At 49.6% G+C, this 21,942-nt stretch overlaps 1 protein-coding gene across 1 annotated transcript; it reads right to left on the bottom strand.

Annotated features, from left to right (window-relative positions):
• Positions 1-287: 287 nt before the first annotated feature.
• On the bottom strand, positions 288-18,563 carry LOC144143091 (neprilysin-2-like). The gene is made up of 4 exons (XM_077674909.1): positions 18,018-18,563; positions 5,820-6,158; positions 1,404-2,569; positions 288-855 (listed from the first exon to the last, which is right to left on the bottom strand). Exons 1-4 carry the CDS (start codon positions 18,561-18,563, stop codon positions 288-290), a joined length of 2,619 nt encoding a protein of 872 aa, XP_077531035.1.
• Between the last annotated feature and the right edge of the window lie 3,379 nt (positions 18,564-21,942).

Below are 21,942 nucleotides of genomic sequence, written 5' to 3'. Positions count from 1 at the left end.
TAGCAGTGAGCGGATAACGGCTCCAGTGCCCCTTATGCCGAATCACTGCTCTGCACTTCCGGCAGCTTTCACGTTGAGTGGAACGGCGGAAGCCGTCACGGCGTCTGCACTTTTCCATCGTATTTGATGTATTATTTCCAAAATACATTCCTAATGTCCGCAGTAAGCGTTATACCTAATCTAAGCAAGAGAATTAAATCAAGACAAATTGGTCGAACAGTTCAATCGTTTGTTCCAGTTGACATCATCCACCTGCAAAACACACGTATCTACAAATACCGAATAAGTTAGTCAAAATACAAGCAGCGGTTGGTCGGCTTCATGCTTGAGCCGTCCCGGCATGCGAAAGCTTCCGCGAACGGCGCGAAGTTCTTGACCGCCCGGTTGCAGTCGCCGCCATAGGAGCCCTCAGCATTTCTTTCAACCTGACACAAGGTGAAGCAGGCCACAATGAAGAACACCTGCTCCTCGGTGTAGTCTTCCATTAGGCATTTGGCTGGTTGGGACCCGTTAGCAAGCGCTTGTAGAAACGCCGCGTGGGCCACCTGGATGGCAGGGATCTCCGGGAAGGGCGAGCGACGGTCGTTGCTGCAGTTGCGCTTCCACGAAGGCAGCGCCCACGAGACGTTGATCGCGCCGTGAGGGTCGATCGTCAAGCCACCTTCGTCGAAGGCCCTGACCAGCTGCGCGGCGTAGGAGAAGCCGAGGCCTCCGTAGAAGGTGGCGTGAGTGCTCCCTTCTGCATACAAGGGTATGTCCACAGCTCCGATGGCCACCCGCACCGCGTTGGAGACGTAGTCGTATTCGAAATACGGCAGCACGAAGTTGCGTGCCAGCTTCATGGCCTCGTCGTATCTGCAAAGCATTTGGGGGAGTACGATGAGGTTGTTACGAGGACCTGGCTTACTCCGTGAGAATCTAGCGGATGTACTCGTTTACTCAATGGAAAATTGTTCTCCCGGATAAAATTTTTACTCGGTGACGGTATAAGGTTTAAGGGAAAATGGCAAATGTATTGCATGCCTCACCCGATCGCGTTTCATTGATGTCCTCAATACCTTAAAGCCAGAGAAAGTTCGACCCTACAGGCCTTTTCATTATAGAGGTAAACGTCTGTCGACCTCGATTGAGTTAACCGCGAATGAAAGTTAGGTGTTAGCACAGGTATAATTGCGTCAACAATTTTCTTGTGAAAAGAACGATGTGTGCGATAAAGTGGATATGTTGATCACCGCTGGATGGGAAACCTTGAAATCGAAGCCTTGGTTGGAAGTGGGGTAATATTTCTAAGTTATTTCTAAGTGAGAGCCTGATTTCTTTTGCTGACATCTGTAACAATAAAAGACAATCTACAAATTCGCATCGAAGTTACTTTCAAGAGCCTCAACTGGACGACACCATACCTTGGGTCACTTAGCAGGCTGCGTGTGTGGTTGTAGGCGTCCAACCAGTACTCGATGAAGGAGCCTCTATATTCACGAACATTTTCGTACATGTCTGACAGCGCGTCGTCACTCAGGAGGTTAGGAGGCGGCCACAGGATAACTTGTTGGTTTCGAACTTTGGTGGCGATCAGGTCCCGAGACGAGTCTTTCGCCCATGATGTGCCTCTGAAAATTTTCTCGAGTGCCGCTTTTTTGACCGCTTCGAGCCGACGGAGTACCGTGTTTCGAGCATCCCCAGAGGAGTGAAGTCTGGCATAGAGCGCTGCGATAAGAAACTGATTGGAGGCCTCAACCTCAGTGGCGCAGAAGAGGTATCTCCGTTTCTCTGCAAAGTCCTTGCTGCCATACTTGTGCCTCAAGTTCTGCCGGTCCGCCAGAGACGCGAATACCTGCACGAAGAACCAGGAGAGGTGGTCCAGAATCTCGTCTCTGTTGTATCTTACGTAGAGTTTGTTCAGGACCTCAAGGATGGCAATGTCCGACACAGTGATGCTCTCGAATGACTTGCGTTTGACCTTTGTTACTTCCGCCTCGGCGGTCCTGTTCGCGATCTCTTGAATCCAGGTTCCTTTAGATATATCAGGTGTGAACCGTTCGACATCCTCGATAGGGAAGCGAACGGGCCTCCGCACAGTCGAATACAAAATTGTGGAAAGTTCGTGTAAAATTACACCTTCTCTCTCAACAATTTTGCTGATGTTGACAGGCCGCGGCTTCGTGTTGGGTTCAGAGAAGGCTAACTCTAACGCGCGCCAGTAATGAGCGTACGCGTCATTACTAATGACGCTGTCGTGCTGTGCCGCCCACGCGCCAACAAACGCGCCGGGTTCGATTAGAAGAGTCCTGGAACGCTCCCTACTGCCGGCAGGTGTGGTCTCCAGGTGAGATGCGTCGAACCAGAGACCCAGGCGCCAGTGATAAGCTAAGTCCAGGAGGACGCCCAAAGGTTCAACTCCAGGAAGAGGGCGCTCGGGCCAGCGAAGACCACGTTCCAACATGAACGACTTAAGCAGCCTTACACCACTCTTGGCAGCAGTGTCGTTGACGTCAGACATGCACAGTTCGTACATATTCTCAGCACGGACTCCCACTGGGATGAGACGAGCGCCTTCGGTGAGTACAGCCTGCGCCCAGAGATATAAACACGACCAATTATTGAGATTATTTGGTCACCCTGAATAATTTGTTAGCTGTCACCTTATCGAATGTGTTAGCCACACTTTTGTTAAAAGTAAGCTTAGTTAACGCTCAGTCACTGCATTATTTCTCTGATCACTACAATTCCTTTTGCGATAGATATACCGGATGTGTGCATTACAATCCGTATGTCATCGTACCGCATGACCCCCGGCCATCGTTTCGTGTGCTACATTAAGGAATCTTATAAAAGATATTTCTGTTACAAAATGAAAGAGAAATTTGACGCGCGGAGCATAAGATTGGACTTTTTTGGTAGTCGCTCTTTAATTCGTCCACAGCAGTACTACCCTACGGAACGAGTAGCAGTAGAAGTAATGTAGCGAGTTGGGCAGTCAGTACAAGTGCACCTTCGAAAAAAAAGCAGATCTCAAAGAGACAAAACTGCAGAACAAGCAGAAAAGATGATCGCTGGGCGAACGGGGCAGTGTGAGGTACCGGCCTGCCTTTCTGCACGTGTCATCTGCATTATTACTGTTTCTCCTTCCAAGACAAGGCCGAGGGCTGCAGTTTCTTGGCAAGGAATTAAGTGCGCACCTTAACAGTTTTCCCTGACATATCTGTTATTTGTACCTGTAAAAAACGGAACTTGTCCACTGCACAGTCCTCAAAAAACTGACACGGAACTCACTTCCTTCGCATTGATGACAAGTTCGGTTGTGAAAGGCAGGGCAAAGAAAAGTATAGAGCAATATCCACGTTTTGGTGATTTTTTTTTACTTATTCGGTTTTACTTAATTTTTTCGTAATATTTTAAAACAACTTCTTTCGCGTTTTCTTTTTTGTTGTTTTCCGTGTAGACAATTTTTTTAAACTGGCGCATTTGATCCCCCGTACTATATCTCTGCTTCGAGGCGCAGCTTACGTTGCAGGCCGGCAGATTTATTTTAACCAGCTGGTGATATTAAACGTGGATCAAAATCTCGATACACGTACGTTCTCGATTTCCATCTGCTTCACAAGAACGGTCGTGGGGAAGGGAGATCGAGGCCACTTGTGGTCGGCAGCAAACGGCTTAGCCACTGAGCAGCTCCTGCCGTCACACTTGTCAAGTATTAACAATTTGCAGGTGTCGGACCTTTTAAACAAATTATGAAATGCAAAAAGTTTGCACACATCGTGTGTGGGCTTTCACTGTTGCGCAGGGGAGCACTGCTGCATCCTGATTGCTGCAATAAAGTCGCAGCTAGGGAAGGGCAAAGTCGTTTTATATCCCCTGCAAGCTGCCGGGAATGGCATTTCGTTTGGTCAGCTTGCACTGCGCTCTCGCTTCTAGCAGCAACAGACCATAAATTGCTACACTGGTGCTCATTCGTTTCCCCTGTTGTTACACAGAGCGTGATAGTGTTCAATTGTCTGGAGGGGAAAGTGCGCGAGCGGGCACAAAGTTCATGGTACGTGAAAGAAAAAATGGCCTGAATTGCATTGACTGAGGGTCGAAACGTTTCAGCATGAACCGGTAACCGTTATTTCTTTTTGCGGTTCAGTTCCGGTTCGGGTTGGGCGTGCTCAAGAAATAACGGTTCGGGTTCGGGTTCAGTTCCGGCAAAAATACCGGTTCAGCCGGTTTCGTCGGCGGCGCCGGCGGAGCGGCAGCCGATCGCGGAGGCCATGACCATGTCCACGACATAGAGTTTCTTACAATATACACTAGAGAAGAATCTGGCGCTACCGTCTATGCGGCTCACATCAAGGTATGGTGGCTTGGTATGGTAGCCACCATACATCAAGGCCGTCTGTGTAGTCATGCACCGCCATTACATCATGCGCTCGCTTTAGTTGCATCATTGGTTTGTATTGAAACGCTTTATATAAATTATATCAATGGGAATTATATTATCATTATATAAATGGAAAATAAAACACTCTGTTTAAAAGCTGAGGAAAAAGAAATTAAAGCGTATTTTCGCAAGAATGGTTGTGCCTACTATTCTGCATGGCCAAGCTGGTACCAGAGTCCGTCAAAGCATTGACGGACTCTGCTGGTACTTAAAAACAATGTAGATAGTATGGCATATCGATAGTATGGGGAAACTCATTAGAGAACCTTATTTTATTAATTTTACCCTTATTTCAGACAATAAGATGTTTGAAGAGTTTGGAAAGTTTCTTGAGCGTGCCTGTGAAAACCGTGAAAACATCGCCTTCGTGGTGAACAGGTGCACCGACCGTCAGCTACAGTTCAACAAAACTTGTTGCTGAGCGAGTTGGTTCATACTTGAAGAAAAAAGAAAACGTGGGGTTAAACAGTCGCGGGCGAAAACAAGATAGGAGAGATACAGGCGCCCGCATCTGTCGTATATTGTCTTCGTCAAAGTACCTTTCGTTTCTATTTTTTTGTCAGCTACAACTTTCGAGGCGGCATATTACCCGCTCAGCCACACGTCCTTCGACGTCGGCATGACCAACGTCAGGTGAGATCACGCACTGCCTGCCTCTTCACCGAAGACGGATACCACAGAACGGGGAGGATTTCGGCTTACTCGTAGCTCGTGTTAATAGTGAAGAAATCAAATCCCACAAACCGCTTAAGAATCCAATTGTCATGCCAAGCCCAAGCCAAACAGGGGGCCTTCCCATAAACCCCCCCGGGGACGTGGATTACCAGGTACAGTTCCGTCTAGTACGCTTACTAAGAAACTCTATGGGCCACGGAACACGTAACGTAGTGTGACGTCTAGATGCTACGTGTCGCCACCTCTCACATTTCAGACTTGACAAATTTTAGTGCAAAATTAAATTATTTCCGCATGTTTATTTAGAAATTGCTTGCCGTTACCCCCGTATATAAAACACTGGCTGTCATGTGAGCTAAAGTAGGCGCACTCCACAAGAATGTGCTGCTTGGCGCTTTAGACCCCAGCGGCGGAAAAATGGTGGGCCGACCGTTGAAACCATTCAGAGTACGTTAAGTTAGCAATGAGCACTTTCAATCATCGTGCTGTACGTAGCAGCAACGAGTTTTGTTTCAGTGGACTAAATACTTGAGGGATATAAGGAACCCTTTCAATGCAGTAGCGTTCAACATTTGGCCGTAACTTGGTGTGAAGTACTACAGTGAATCAAGCAAAGAAATTATACGTGGTTCTCGAAGGCATGTCGTAAATCCTGTGCTGCATTTCGTATTGTCCACACGATATCCCCGGAGAGCATAGCCCTGTGGGAAATTTTCATTACCTTGAATTCGGTGAACCATGTGGCGATCTGCAGTCTCATAATGGCCGCTCCGTATCCGTAGGTCTCGGCGACATCCGCCCACTGCGAGCAGGCAAAGGCCTCGAAGTCTTCGCACGGGTCAGCGCTCCGGTTGATGTGGTTCGTTATTAGGTTCGCATGGTACCGGCACTGCCCGCTCATGCACAGATTCCTGCCTGGCTCGCTCTGCTTGGATCGGACGGAGATCAAGCGGTAGACGGAAAAGACCAGTATGAGAGCGACCAGGGAGCCCAGGGCGGCCGCCAGGCAGTTGACGCTGGTGGACGGCGGACGACTCCGGTGTTCCGAAGCCGGATCGTTCTGCAGCCGGTGAGGAGGCAGAGAAAAAAAAGGAGTCAATCTGGTAATGCTAACTTCAGCGCGGCCTGCGCCATCATCCCACGACATCGCGACGCTGTTGACGATATTGCGTTCCACTTCAACGACATTGACGTTATTCGGTTGCCGATAGGTTATCATTGCCAAATCTTTAGTGTTCGTGGTACTTCTGTTCGTTCTTACAGGTATGGATCAGATGACGTAGTAATATGTGTTGTGTCGTCAACTGCGGCGTCGAAGACGACGCGTAATGTACGGAGACCAAGCAAGAAACGGCAGCAATTGTTCTCCGGGTGCGTCCCAATGTCCGCTTGAGATGGCTTCGTTTCCATGTTAACGGGTCTGCCATATTAAAGCCAAGTTCTAGGGCGTATTGGCACGAACGGAGAGCTCCACTTTAGGCGGTGCTTGTCGATTTAATAGAGGGCGCTGCGTACAAAGTGGACGCTTGCCGACAGCGCTCGCCGAGGCGCTCAGCAGCGCGCGGGTCCTGCTTTTTCACCTGTCACCACATGTTACTACAAAGCAGTGTATTTCCAACCTCCCCCTACCCTGTTTTCATTCCGGTGAAGCCGTTTTACACGGTGCCGCTCCGGGGCTCCTTCTTGCCACCGCCGACACCATCTTTCGCGATTATTCCCATCGCAGCCACCGATGCCTCCTTCACACGTTCCGCAATGGGCGGTCAACGGCGGCAGCACCGTTATCAGATGATTGCAGAGTGCCTTCATCTGAACCGCAAAAGAAGCACAAGTGGGCGTAAATACGACTGAAAGCCACTGCCGCGGAGCATGTAGACACCGCCGTTACCACAATGAATTCCACCTCACCGAGTAGCACCGAATCCCTCCAGTTTGAAGAGAGACTTGTCCAGTTGGAGCACCGGCGTGAGCCCATAATTCTTCTTCAGCTTGAAAGGCTTTCTGAACGATATTTTCGCGGTGTATTTCACGCATATGTAAGCGCCCATCCCCCGTTGCCGGTTTATGCGTGCACGTGTTGGCGGTGGAAAGAGGGGGCCGTGCACGCAAAGCCGGGCTTCATGCCGCTACCGATGACACGTCCGTTGTGCTGGTGGGAGATTTAAACGTGGAAGACTCACGTCTCAATGCGCCCTGTCAGCTGTCCTCCGCTATCGAGCAGTTTGGGACTGGCCTGGCGTGTTACGCAGACAGTAACATGCCTACGACGGGGGAGACACACGGACAGCCACATGTTTGTCGCCAGAATAAAGCTCGAGGCCTTCCAAGTTTTAACTCGCTATGGGGCGGACGCATGTCGCTCGCTTGCAGGAAGAAGAGTGGGAATTGATGAAGCGTCAGTCTGAACAGAACCACAAATGGTTGAAATGGACACGAAAACCCCGAAAGGCCACTGCCGCCGCCACTGCCGCCGCCATTGCCGCCTCAAGTTCCAGCTCATCGAGCAGCTGCGAATCACTCTCGGATGAGCAGAAACTTGCCCGCTTGGAGTGCGCCGACGTAAGCCAATATTACGTGTTCGGCTTAAAGGAGCCATGAAGACAAAATGCAATTTTGTTTTATTCTAAAGATTTCGTGTTTTATAGTGCTCCCAGAACTTCTCTGGCTACAAACGATGCTTTATTCACTGAGAAATTAATCAATTTAAGGTAAAAATATCCCACTAAATCGTGTGGTTTCGTGATACGCGCTGACATCACAGGAACCGACCGCTCTGCAGCCTAGGGTGCCTTGATTCACGCGTACGCCGTACAGGGTGGATCATGGAGGAAAGAATACTCAGGAGAGGCCCCTAGCATCCCAATGCATTGCGAAAAGTGTGGAGGAAGTTACGTCATTTTTCTTGAGCCCATGGACAATGTTGCTTACTTGTTTACAACTGCGGCGGCCAAATTTGGGCGAATAGAACGGACAAATTTTTAAGGCTCTTGGTATTTGGCTGCCTCGCTACGCTTGCAAACCAGCGCAGTCGCTACGACAAACGTTTTTAGATTAGGCCAGTTTGAAAACTCCACCGTCATTAACGGCCTTAACTCATACCCCGGTCGCAGCGGCGCTTACGTCGCGTCGAGATCGGCGGAGCGAGCCGCTGCCGCCGCCGGCGACCTGGCGGGAAAATCCCCTTCGCTCAGCGTTGGCGAGAGCCACAGTTCGTTCTTTGCTCACTGTGTGTTTCTTCGTTGTGAAGTGAAGTGAAATTTATCGCTGCTGAGACGTAGCGCGCACAGACCCCAGTGATGTACCACCCCAAACAATGCTCCCGTCGTCTGCGTTCGCCATCCCGCGAGCCTGTTGCTATGACGACGACAAACGCTACTTTGGCAGGCTTAAAGGGGGCCTGAGATGGATTTCAAAGTGTTTTTGTTTGTGTCAGAAATCTACTCTATAGTTCTTGTAGAAACAAGTCCAAAAATAGTAAGCATATTCGCTCACGCTAACAAAAGTTATTACCCCGACGAGACAGAACTATTTGTTGGCTCGGCGGCTTGCGATGACGACATAGTCCGACCTCGTCCGAGGCGAAGCACTCATGTCATGGTTGGCCGCCGGAATGTCCGCGATTTTTGACGGCGGCGGTTTGGTTTAGAGCGTCGTCGTTACCATGGTTACTTCAGCGAGTGGGTCGCACATGAGACGACGACGTCCTTTTTTTTTTTTTTTTTTAAGCTACGTTTTCAGTCTTTACGGACTTTGAGCAGGAGATACTGCTGATTGCGGAAGTCGACCTTGCATGCGCGAGAGTTTCCGTGAACGGTAACTTATTTTTACCGTCGCTACATAGCGATACAGAGGCTAGAATTTCTACCGACTGTAGTAGCGAGCCCCCTGCGCCGGCGAAATGTACGCTCGCGTTTTGATTAGATTACCGGTAAGTTCTGAATGAACGCCCTCCCCCGAAACATCGCCCACCCCCTTTTACGGGTGAAATATTCAATTTACTGAAAGACGCGCGCCCACCCCGTAAAATCCATGGCTTTAGCGCCGATGAGTGAACAAAACAAACCCGAATCATCTCTTCATGTGTAGATGCGGTCACTTATTCGTCCTTTCCGCGCTTGGCCCGAAATTTCGCCCATCTCGTATTTTTCACTTGATATCACTGTACTTCCGGAACTTTACGGCACAGCAAATGCGCTGTGCTCTGCGCTTCATGCAAGCAATCTTAGTTGATGTTGTTTGCTACATTCTTGCTAAATGATGATCAGGAGCACGATAAATGACAATTTTTTTTAGAATGAGCGAGCAAAATTTCCGCCCCTACTCCAGCTTCCCACGCTTCCAATGGTTCAGATGCCTTTATGAACTAGCATAGCTCTTTTATGCTTTCAAAATCGTCTTGAGCAAGGTAATATAGGTAACTGTGGAATCATTACAATATATCTTACTCATTTTATATCGAAATATTTAGCGGTGGCGTCAATTCTGGTTAATGCAATACTTGGTCCTAATTCTTCCCACTAGATGGCGGCGTCAACGTCATGTTTTCGATTTTTTAAGCTCTACAGTAGAAGTATACGGCTCATTTAAAAGAAAAAAAATATTGTATTGTGAGAGTTCAATCTAAGACGTCTAAGATTCAAGCCATTTCAAGCGTCAGCGAACAGTTCTGGGCAACAAACGTTTGTGTCATTTGCTTTGCGACAAATTCGCCAGATGTCGCTACTCGGCAGAGCCGGTAAGCCGGAATGCAGAAACCGCAGAGTGCAATCCTTTCGTTTTCAGCGGCAAACGGCTACTCTTGCTTCATTTAACACGGTAAACGGTAAAGCGCGCTAAGGACACTAGGCAACAGGTTCATTCAGAAGGCCGGTGCAGCAAACCACACTTTCCTGCGATCATGACTTGATGGGAAGCAATGAAATGAAACTCTTTGGCAGTTGTCGTTACGGGATGAGCATGCTCTTCCCGTTGTCGCGACCGCCGCAGAGAATCAGCTGTGACAGCGTTTGGGCTTGAACTGATTTATTCAGCCCGCGTGAGCGCACTTGAGCGTGCGCCTCGTGATCACGAGCAGTGCCCGGCGTCGTCCAAGCGCTGCGTGCGGAGCTCCTCCTTCGTCGTCGGCGCGGCGCTCCCTTGGCGCGCCGTTCGTTACCACCTCTGAAACAACGTCGAGGCTACGCTCGAAACACAGATGGTGCAAAGAATCCTTTCGGGTACAGCGTCCAAGAAAGCAAATGCAAAGAAAACTGATGATACTCTAACACCAGACACGGAGCGCTGAGTGATCACGCTGGCTGCAAGCGTCGTTGCTCCTGCGCTCACTGTATCCTTCCGCCGAGAACGGAGGAGCGTCAAGCCCGGTTTGGCCCGGTGTGTAAGTGCTTTACACTCCGGTATAAAACAAATATGTGTGACTGTGTAAAAGCACCCACACACAAAAGATGTTTTTTGTAGCTTTCTGATGTTTTTACGCTCGTAAAAAATTGATTAAATCAAGAGCGCACAAACACGTCACGATTAGTTCAAGAAATAGCCGTTGCGCTCCGATACCATCGACCCCCCAAAAACGCCCATCTCAGGGGCCCTTTAAGAGCTGCAAAATCGTCCTTCTATCTCAAAAATGAAGGCTGTTTTTCGATTGAAACTTTGGGTGAGGGTTATAATGGGCAAGTTGAAGGCGAAATCAACAGCTTAGAACATGGCATCGCACCGAGGAATTAGCGACGAAGCTGTTTTCGCTTCGAAGCGGGAGGGCAGGGCGACGCCATGTTAGTCAAATCAAACCGGAGGTAGCAAAGGATGATGGGATAGAGTGCTGGGATCCGTGGGCTCAAGTTATGGCGGGACTCGGCTTCCCAAATGTGACGTCAGGGCCTCTCCTAACCCTTTCTTTCCTCCATGGGGTGGATACACGTATAGGCTGGCGCCGCCATTTTGGATCACTGGCTCGCCGCCGAATTCGCAGGTCATTGTATCAAAACCGCGCTAAAATTATCGCCGCAACCCGGTTTACTGGCGAAGTTTGAATCATCTTATCTGTTTCACGTTGCTGGGTCTCCTAGGAAACGAAAAGAACGCGTTGAGCACGTTGACCCAATTGCAGCGGCACGGGACCGTTCGAAGGGTGCACGGCGGCGCTGGCATCGAGGTATTCTACTGCAGCCGATGGCGGGGATGGAGGCGTTCGCGCATTTGTTTACGTTACTGAACCTAGATGGCGCCACCATTCCGTGGCAAGCCGTTTTGTATCTGATTATTTGATTGTTGGGTTTAACGCTCCGATGCAACGCAGGCGATGAGGCGCGCCGTAGTGTAGGGCTCCGGATAAATTTTCACCACCTGGGGATCTTTACGTGCGCCGAAATCTCGTACACACGAACGTTTTTGCTTTTCTCCTCCATCAGAAAACGGCCGCCGCGGTTTACTGCCTTTGGTTTGCTTTTGACCGTATTTACCCCTGGCTTGTTTTTGTTCTCGGAGAAAATAATCGTTTCCTGAAACATAGTGCTCGCTCGACAAATATGGTCACGTAAGACACCGTTACTTGCGTCAATCGGCCAGTGTCGTCTGAGACAACCCCAAAGCACCAAAGTGTTATGCAGCTAAACCAAGCATAGTGCGCGCAGTACCAACAGAAGTGCGAATCAGTACTTCTATGTTTTCATGTGCTTTCGTAACTTCCGCTGTTTGTCCCACCATTCGTATTGCCTCAAAAAGAATGAGCTATAAATTTAAGCACAAATAGCTCGTTATGCAAGCTTATAAGTAGAGACGGGAACTTCAGGCAAAATGCCTATTTTTTCCTTCAGTCCGTATCAAGCCTATTTAACATATAAGCGCGAACTAAGGGAAGGGGAGAATTTTAAGCAATAGTTTATTGTGCCTATTTTGACTATATGAGCTTTTCCGCGCCTATTTTGACTATATGGGATTTTTGGCGCCCGAAAATGCCTTTTTTGTGTTATATGCCTCTTTTATTTTTTGAGTAGATATTATGTAGGCACTGTTCTCGCTTCAGAAGCCGGAAACGGGGCGTTTGTTTCACGCCGTTTGCGAGAATCCGTGCGTTGTGCCAAACACGCCGAGAAGCCCAAACCGTGCCCAAGCCGCCACCACCTCGAACTCGCAACCTCGGCCGAGCCGCCAGAAACCCGTGCGCAGCGACACCGCAGCCAAGCTCACCGACGTCAACCCGGTCCCCACAAACTCTTTCGTTCTATGTCCTTCTGACGTGCTGTGTCCACGGAACAACAGAGAAAACTTCTGCCCACGTGCCATACCTATTGCTAACGGAATAAAAAGACAGCAAACAAAAAATGAACGCGGCACAGCCGCGTACATGCCGCTCAAGCTCAAGGACGCCTTCTGCGGAAAACCACGTGCAGATCTGAGACACCAATGCTTTAAGGTGATGCCACGAACACGTGCACTGTGAGCCGCCGATCACACGTACACTGCCGGCTGGCACGATGCAGTACGCGTAGCACGAAGAAAGGACAAGAAACGGAGCTTAGAAATAGGGATATCAGCACTTTACAAGTAGTATAGTCGTGACACCCGTCATCTGCCGCGTCCGGGTAATATTTAAGGAAATCTGGGAACCACACATTAAGTGAATTAGTTCCAAAGAATCTTCCGTGCTGTCGAATGTTGATAATCGGTATATAGGGCATAGTTAGTGAATTGTGTTATTCCTGCAGCTTCACAAGTCATCCGGGTCCGCAGAACAGAATAGCTCAGTAATTTCTACAGAAGTATTGCACTTCTATGTACTATCCATAGTATTCATCTGTGTTGTGAAGAGCTGAGGAGCTCGTTCTGCCCCGTCAACGAATTCTTCTGACCTAAGCCAGTCTTGGCCAGAACGTGTACCTCGTAAATCAGACGGAACGGAGAAAAGTCCGGCTAGGGCCCCTGTCAGCCTCTGTGCGCCCAAGTGAGCTCGCGTTCGATAGCCACGCGGAATCTTTCTTCGAAGTGGAGTTGTGTCTTCAGGCAGCAGTTACCGATTGTGCCTCTTCAACCAGAGCCCGTCGTTACCCCTTAAACAATTCGGCTAAGGGCGGAAAACTATACCATAAGCACTCCGGTTTTATCAACAGCTTTGCAATGGACAAATGCGTCGCAGCCCAAAGTATTTGCCCCACGTTCCACGTGACAGGGCGCATTCGTGTGCTAAATTTCGCATTCTTAGGACAAAGCATTTCAGCAACTGAGAGATTTGGCGCCACTCCGTCTAAGAACGCTGAGTTCGTCTGGGAGGTCCAGGACCGATCCGCCACCATCCCCGAAGGACCGGTTGATTAAATCTGCCTGAGATAAAATTTCTTGATTCCTTCAACTCTCAGCCGTCCAACAGGTCCTAACGGCTCTCGAACGGCAGCGCCGGAGAGAAAGCTGCAGGCCAACGCCCTCCCTTCGGGGACGCGGGTGTCCACCCTCGCAGTGAGTATAGCGAAGTATTGCTTACTAGAATGCCACCAGGATCGATGAGTGGCTACGTCCGGGCGCAGGGGAGATATTACGTCTGTTGCCGGCGATCAATAAAGTCTCGTTCACTTCACTTCACTGGATTCCACGTGCTAAAATAACTTCACGATGTTCTGAGCAGCCGACATTGTGATATTCCAAATGGAATTAGATAATGGAGCGACCCCAAGTACAAGAACGTTCCCCCAACTTCAGTCGACGTTGAAGGTTGTTTTTCCTCTACAATTATCGACTGGAAGGTGGTACAACTTCAAACAGCAAATCAGTGAGATTCATGTGGCTTTTCATGCTATTAAACCTTGTCTTTTTGTGTTGAATCACCGTGAATTTCACGCAAATTTTAAAATAACAGCTCTTCTGTTGCTTATTTTACGGAAGAAAATAAATTTACTTTCCCGCAGCATATTGTGTGTCCGCGGTTTCGCTGCAAGTCAACGATTGGTGCTAAAATATGCTTCTGAAGCAAAAAGGAATTGAGCCTATATATGCCTAAACGGGAGTATTTGGTGCCTACATATGCCTAAATGACACATCTCAGTGCTTATTATAGGCGCCTAAAACCTGGATTTTTCGTGCCTAAAGTTCCGGTCTCTACTTATAAGCTCAGCTTAATTTGCGTTAGCTCTTTCCGGCCTCCGCCAATCGCAGACCAGGCAGGTATGACATCATAGGTTCAATTGCACGAAATGAGCGAATGGGTCACATTGCCGTTCCTTTTTTTTCCTCATTATAAAGCTTATTTCAGCGAAGTTTGCGTTAAAACTGATGTCAGTATGAGTCTAACGAGGTCGTCCTTTGAATGAACCAAACTTACGTTCTGTCTTCGTGGCTCCTTTGAAGGGCTGCCAGGGCGACATTTTCGACGGTGGCCCTCACTTCTTAGCAGGCGCACATTATCGGTTGCCCATTTATGCGGGCACGGGTTGGGAGTGGAGGGAGCGGGGGCACGCGCAGCTAAACGTTTCATGCCCTTACTGATGACATGTCCGTTGAGGTGGCGCGAGATTTAAACATGGACGTCAAACGGCCTTTACGACCTGTCCAGTGTCCGCAGTGGTCGAGCGGATTGGGTTGGTGTGTTACACCAACAGTGGGATGCCAGTGACGCTGGAGAGAAACAGACAGCTCCGTGTTTGTCCGCTACAACAAGGCTTCTTCCAAGTTTCATTTAGATAACTGACTAGGGTAGAAATTTGGCTCAATCGCAAATGACGAACAAACGTGCTTCGTTTCGTGCAGTCCATGGACTGCGTTCAGCTTGGCAGGTCATCCTCCTTCCCCAAGTAAAAGGGCATTAATTTTTTAACAGGAAAGCGTTTTATGCCAGGGTGGAGCAAGACCTCACCGACGTCATATCCGTCACAGAAATTACATCCGCAGAAAACGTTCCAGTGACGCGGCGGAGCTAGATTTCGAGCCCACGATGACTGCGGACCAGCGGTGGTGTGAAATGCTCTGCCAACTGGACTATTAAATCAAGCATGTGTAGCTCAACAAGCGCCTGTAGACGGCAGTCTGCAGTCCGCGCCATTGCTGTTGCTGCTTCGCTTAGCTTTAAGTAGAGGCTCCACGTTTTCTTTTCCTAGCTTACCCATATCTGTTTCATCACCTCTTTTCTCCTCTAATCTTTCATCCCCCCTCCTCCACCTCCCCCCCCCCCCCCCCACCCCGCACTGGGTTGTATGCAGGTGAGCCCCCAGCTGGGCTCAATATTATCCCCAGTGCATTTCCTTTCCTTTTCTCCTGAACCACTTAGTAGTAGTAGTAGTCTACGCACGCGCCTTATATCCTTTCTAATAAAATTCTCTATTCAAATAGCGCTGCCGTCTTGGAGAAGTGAAGTGAAGCAAAGTAGTGCATCATGACGCGAATGAGCGCCGATAGTTGGCGTCTCGATAAGGCAGCGCATAGGAGCGTAAGCTGCGGTGTTTATAGGAGCGTATAGGCTGTATTCACTGCCTATGCAACCATGCAGGCAACCACGTGAGTGCACCGTCACTGGTTACGTCGAACTCTGTGGGATGGCGGTACTTGTCCGTGCTAAGCACATGGTGTGTTGGACGTTCCAGACTCTACCCCACCGAACACAAACTAATGACTCGACTCCAATCGGAATGAGTGCGATTAATAACATCTCTTTTGATACCACTGTTGAGAATCGGGTTTACGTGGAGGAGACGATGCACGCCGGTGTTTTTTTCTGCGGCGTGCTGGTGCAGTGGCACAACCGCGCCATGTTCGTGGCCCTTCGGCCATGTCCGTGCCTGTTTCCAGTGTTGCCAAGCGAAGAAATTGACCGCTACACTTTTCAGTGAATACCATCTATACAGGAGCGTAAGCTGCGGTGTGGTGGCAGGGTGGAGGAATAACGTATACCCCCACCGTGGCCCCGTGTAAGAAAACGTTTGCATTGAGACAGAAAGGCAACGACGCCGACTGGCGAATGTCGCTCTCCTGGTTGCTTTGGTGCGACGAGAGTCACGTCAGCGGGTAGCGGAACGAGTTCACACATTCGCCGTCCGAGCTACGAATCTTCCTCTCGCTTTCCACAAGCTGAGCTCGTCGCAATGCAAGCGTCTGCCGTTCACAACGCGAGCAGGAACGAAGTGGTCGCACCTTTGCCGAAGCGACCCGCCAGCAGGACGCTGCTCGCCAAGCACTCCCACAAGACTGCTACCTTCCCGCAAATCATGCTCCTTTCGCTGTAGCAGGCCGTGACTTCACCAAACGATTCGCTGACAACCCATTCGGTTTCGTTCGCACGGCTTGCGAGCGCCTGGTGTTTCTTTTAAATGCAGAGCATTTCTTTAACTCACGACGTCACCCGGCGTTGGCGTGCCTCGGCGTCCGCAACAGCCGTTCCAGGTGCACCCTCTCCCCCACTCCTCCTCTCCCGCATCACGCTACCATCCTCGCTCTCAACAACAGGTCCGCACCCCTCCCCCTACACTATATAAAAAAATAATACTTACCGGCGCCTGGTTTCGATCCCACGACCCTGCGGGCGGAACACGCAAGGTACATGGTGCTCTACCCACTGCGCCACAAAGCCTACCCAGAATGGAAGGCTATGAACGCGCCTTATATCCTTGACTCATTCAAACTACGTCAAGAAGCTGCTGATACAACGCATTCACTACCTGTGGGCGGAACGCGAGGTACAGTGCTCAGCGATTGAAACGCGATACTCGGAGCGCGTGGCTGCCGATGCTTGTTGCGCCACCGGTGAGCGCTTGTGAAAGCGAGCTGACGCATTGTTGTATACGGTGAGGGTGAGAGCGTTCGTGGCGCAGGCTGACTGCATCCGGGAGACAGCCCTTCAGTGTGCGGTTCTTGGCGGCGCCATAGGGGTGCTACATGCCATGGCTTCAAAACGCTGCGCCTGCGTGCCGCGCCGCGCCCCGCGAAGCTGGGCGAGCTGGCACCGCGCGCGTTAGGAAGAAGTTGAATGCGCATTTATCGCGATGGGTTATCGTGGCGCGCACGGCTCGCAGGCGCAGCGTTTTGAAGCCATGACATGTTGCACCCCTATGGCGCCGCCAAGAACCACACACTGAAAGGCTGTCTCCCGGATGCAGTCAGCCTGCGCCACGAACGCTCTCACCCTCACCGTATACCACAATGCGTCAGCTCGCTTTCACAAGCGCTCATCGGTGGCGCAACAAGCACCGGCAGCCACGCACTCCGAGTATCGCGTTTCAATCGCTGAGCACTGTACATGGTGCTCTTCCCACTGCGCCACAAAACCGACACAGAATGAAAGACTACGAACGCGCCTTATATCCTTGACTCATTCAAACTACGTCAAGAAGCTGCTGATACAACGCATTCACTACCACCAACTCCCCAAACACTAAACGTTAACGCAATACACCCACCCCCTATGCGACGCATTTACTCGAGTGCCCCTCGCGGGGAGATGGGCCCTTTTTGCCAGGAACTGTGATCTGGTTTGAAATTGGCGCCCACGTGCGGGGCCAGCGCGTGGAAAAATAGCGGGAATCTAGGCGTGACGGCACGCGAATGAGACAGACGAAGACGAGAAAGAAGAAGGAAGATTATCGGTCGCCATGTTAAAGCTTGTTCTGCCCTGTACCTACAATGTAAATACAGTTTGCTTTTCTTGCTCTCCGTTCGCCTTTGAGATTCTTCAACACCTGGGGTTTCAATCGGATTTACGCAATGCTCCTGCGCGTGTAATCCAGTGTCTAATGTTGATTCGTCTAGCGGTGCCATAACAACGAAATATAAATATCGATGTGCAAGTTCATATTGATGCACAGCAAACATTCAAATTATCCTGTGAAGGCACATATCACCTTATTGTTTTATCGATTCCCAGGAAAGAGGGATATCAACTGGATTTGTTGCTCCAGCCAAGCATTAATCACATTTAGGGGCAACAATAACGCCTTTTCTTGCTCACCGAAGCCGCCGGGGTCGGTTGATGAAACGCGCCCCACTGGTCCGGATCACTTTCTCCAGCGTCTGGCAGGGCCTTCGAATCAGGTTCTGGTGGGTGGACCCCCGCGTCACGGACTCCGTCAACTGACATGGACAGAGGAGGCTCTACCCGTGGCGGCGTACCATTGGAACCTTGCCGTAGGAGGGTGGGCCTGAGGCCGGCAATGTCCTTGGAACTCTCAACGCCTTTGGTCGACGCACGTCCAGCCCCTGGGGACGTTGTCCGCGGCGATGGTGGGGTGACGAAGTGTTTGGCTTCGACCTTGTACTTCCACGGTGGACGAGCGTCGGTCTTCCGAGGCAGCTCGTCTTCCGGTGCCGCTGGGGACACCACCCCAACTGAGGAGGCCGATCCTGGCTTTCTCAGTTGCTTCGCCGATTTCCGCCGATTGGGCTTCGGGTGCACGGAACGCACAGGTGAACGAATCAGCCTCTCAGGACTCTTACAAGGAGAGCGCTTGGAAGGGCCCGCGGAGGACGGGAGCGTTGGGGAGGGCGCTGAGGCCATCGTTTCTGGGCTCGAGAAAGTTCGAACGAATGTAGATGGTGAGCATGACGACGATGACGACTACGATGATGATGATAGTGTTTATACCACAAAAAACAATGAATTCCGACATCGAGAATTGCCTATGAAGGTGCTCAGTTTCCGAAAGCCGTGATAAAGAAGATGGCTTCAGGGCGACTCACGTGATCACATTATTATGGGACTTATGATCCACGGGCTTAAAACGCATCGTGTACCAATACGAAAAAGGGTTAGCAATCCACATAAATGTCCCTAATCTCCTAGTTTTCTTCTTTTAGAAATACTTCCCTTCTTAAATACAATAAAAATAAACAACAAAAACAGTTTATTTGTCTAGTTTAATTCACTAGATGGCGCTTGCGGTCTAGGAATTAAGCGAGAGTTTTATGTATTTATTTCAGTGCAAAGTCACGTATTTCTTAAATAAGTAGTCGGGGGCATTTGTAGGTATTTGAAAAGCTTTTCCTATTCCTGCACAATGGTTTTTACGCCCGTTGGTTATAAAGTAGTATAGGTCCAATAAGAATTTTAAGGGGTGAGTCGCCCTTAATGACGTCAAATAAGTCGAACCAAACTTACATACAGTATGCCCTTTAATAACAGCAATGAAGCAGAAAAAGAGTTTGAAATAGTTGCAGCGTTGTTCGTTCTCCCTATTTCTTATATCTATGTCTCTCTAAGATACTTTTGAGGTGACATTTTTAGCTGCCTTACCCTGATCGAGGCAAAATGGGATTTACCACGATGCTTTTTATACACCCGTCGATATAACGAAATGTAAAAAAAAATTGGCTCCAATCCACGCTGTGAAGGTGGTTGGAAAGCAAAGCTTTAAACGACACCCACAATAATTCCCCATGCGACGTCACTTGAATTCACACACGTGGCTCTACAAAGAGTGGTGGTGGTGGTAACACGCATTTATTTTATGTACAAGGGATACAAAGACGCCATGTTACGCTTTAGCGAATTTTGGTGTCTAGGGGAAACCCGAGATACTGCCAGCCGTTACCTGGAATTCGCGGGGGCGGCGTCCCGAACGCAGCAGCAGCGTCGGCCACTGCTGGGATATAGCGGCGGATGCCGCTGCTGTAGCCCGGCCGTGCGTCGGCAGAAAGAAAACGGAGAGGAGCGTCTTTCGAAGGGTGAGGCAGCGGAACCTAGCCATCCTGATGTGCTAGTTTAGGGCTACACCAACGCGCGATACAAGCGCAGACACCGAAAGAATTCGGCATGTGAGCTTAGGGATTCCCATTTATGCCGATCAAAACTACCGTTATTTACTCGCATAATGATCGCACCCCTTAGGTTTGCCATCAAAGTTCGATTTTTTTTTTATTTCCCGCGCAATGAACGCACCCCGCGCAATGAACGCACCCTGCAATGAATGCGGAGCGCCCGCTACGCGAGCGAGAGCTCTCCCGCCCGAAGTGGAGAGGAGGCGCCCAACACCCGCAGTCACTGAGCGGAGAGAGGAGGAGGAGAGTAGCGCGCGCCCATCTTCCCCCGTTGCTAGGGAAGACGAGGAGCGCGCGCACCCGCAGCTGTTGCTATGCGGACGACGGCGGCGAACGATTCAGGCTCGCTTAAGAAGTGCATTCGCACTTAAAAAAGTGCGATCATTACACGAGTGAATACGGTAGTTAGTTTAGTAAGTTAATAATTGCGAGAAAGCTGAGGGAAGTTTTATAATCGCTGTTTATCAGAACCAGTTGCTCCTTTCGCCATTTGTAGTACCTCTTAAAACACAACCGAATTGGTATTCACCAATTTAGAAAACGGAGTACCATTTCTAAATGGTACTCCGTTGGTACCCCGTCCATTTCTAAATGGTACCCTGAATTTGCTGCAGTAAAATTTCGTATGTGTGCCAAGTCTAGCTGATGATGGTCGCAGGTACCTCTGCTTCCTTCCATTTCAAAGATGACATGGCTACGATGGTACTCCGTTGGTACCCCGTCCATTTCTAAATGGTACCCTGAACTTGCTGCAGTAAAATTTCGTATGTGTGCTAAGTCCAGCTGATGATGGTCGCAGGTACCTCTGCTTCCTTCCATTTCAAAGATGACATGGCTACGTTATTGCCGCAGACTTGCCAATATTCGCGATATCGGCAAGCATGCGTTCAATATTGATTATGAAACTCACTAAACGCACTTAATGTACTCACAAGTAACAAGACAACGTTACAAACGCGCTCAGGTTGCTGCGTCAGCAGCCATGTCTGTTTTGATATCGCGCACTGTGACAGTGGCGGCCTCTTATTGGTCGAACTGTTGTCACCTCGCAGCAGAGTTCCGTAATTCATAAAAACCATGCATTTTGCGTCACTTTTCAAAGCGGCTAGTGGCGGCGTGCAGAGTTTTGATTATATTTTTATTTATTGTTTTTGTTATGTTAATGAGGCGTATTGTAAAAATTTGGCCCGCAAATTGCTTGCGTTTTCTGTGCTCAAACATTTTTCCGGAAAAATTTATCCTGCATAATGAGCGCACCCCATAATTTGCATCAAATTTCTTGAAAAAAAAAAGTGCGATCATTACACGAGTGAATACGGTAGTTAGTTTAGTAAGTTAATAATTGCGAGAAAGCTGAGGGAAGTTTTATAATCGCTGTTTATCAGAACCAGTTGCTCCTTTCGCCATTCGTAATACCTCGTAAAAGACAACCGAATTGGTATTCACCAATTTAGAAAACGGAGTACCATTCGTGCCAAGCAGTGCGCAAAAGGTAGCGTTTCTCTAGCGGCCAGATGCCTGTATGTGGTCTCTACATTTTGTTTTCTCGCCCTACAAAACAATACTTAACGCATGTTTGCCGTACGACCGCTTAATTCCGCCGGGTCCGGGTTACCCAGGAGGTGTTGTCGAACAAGACAATCAAGCGGTTCGAAGGAAGCACGCAATGGAAGCGAAGCTGCGCCAAAAAAGACCGAAAACAACCGTCGCTCAAGCCAACGACAAAGCCGTACCGCCTACGCGCCCACCGGCGAGCAAGCACCTCCGCACGGGGAACGCTGGGTTAGGGTTCCTTGATGACAGCGCCACGTTACAGGGTGGAGACACCCTTTGAACGGTCCTGTGCCGCCGCAATTGGGTCAACGTGCTCAACGCGTTGTTCTTTTCGTTTCCCATGAGACCCAGCAATGCGAAATAGATAAGGTTATTCAAACTTCGAAAGTAAACCACGTTGCGGTGATAATTTTAGCGCGGTTTTGATACAATGACTTGCTTCGGCGGCGAGCGAGTGACCCAAAATGGCGGCGCAGTGTATACGTGTCTCCACCTGTCTCCACCCTGTACTGCGGACGCGTGAATCGAAGCACCCTACGCTGGGTAAATTCGCGGCGCCATCTACA

Source organism: Haemaphysalis longicornis, unplaced genomic scaffold, assembly GCF_048455015.1.
Source record: "Haemaphysalis longicornis isolate Haplotype H1 unplaced genomic scaffold, Haemaphysalis longicornis Haplotype H1 scaffold_6, whole genome shotgun sequence".
NCBI lineage: Eukaryota > Metazoa > Arthropoda > Arachnida > Ixodida > Ixodidae > Haemaphysalis > Haemaphysalis longicornis.
This window is presented reverse-complemented; position numbering and strand designations above follow the sequence as displayed.

Bases quoted from the DNA above. Each gene is read 5' to 3' on its own strand.
- LOC144143091 (XM_077674909.1), bottom strand. From the start codon at position 18,563: ATGGCCTCAGCGCCCTCCCCAACGCTCCCGTCCTCCGCGGGCCCTTCC. The intron at 2,570-5,819 runs GTAATGAAAATT...CTCTGGGCGCAG, and splicing joins CATGGTTCACCGAATTCAAG to GCTGTACTCACCGAAGGCGC. The intron at 856-1,403 runs GTATGGTGTCGT...AATGCTTTGCAG, and splicing joins AGCCTGCTAAGTGACCCAAG to ATACGACGAGGCCATGAAGC.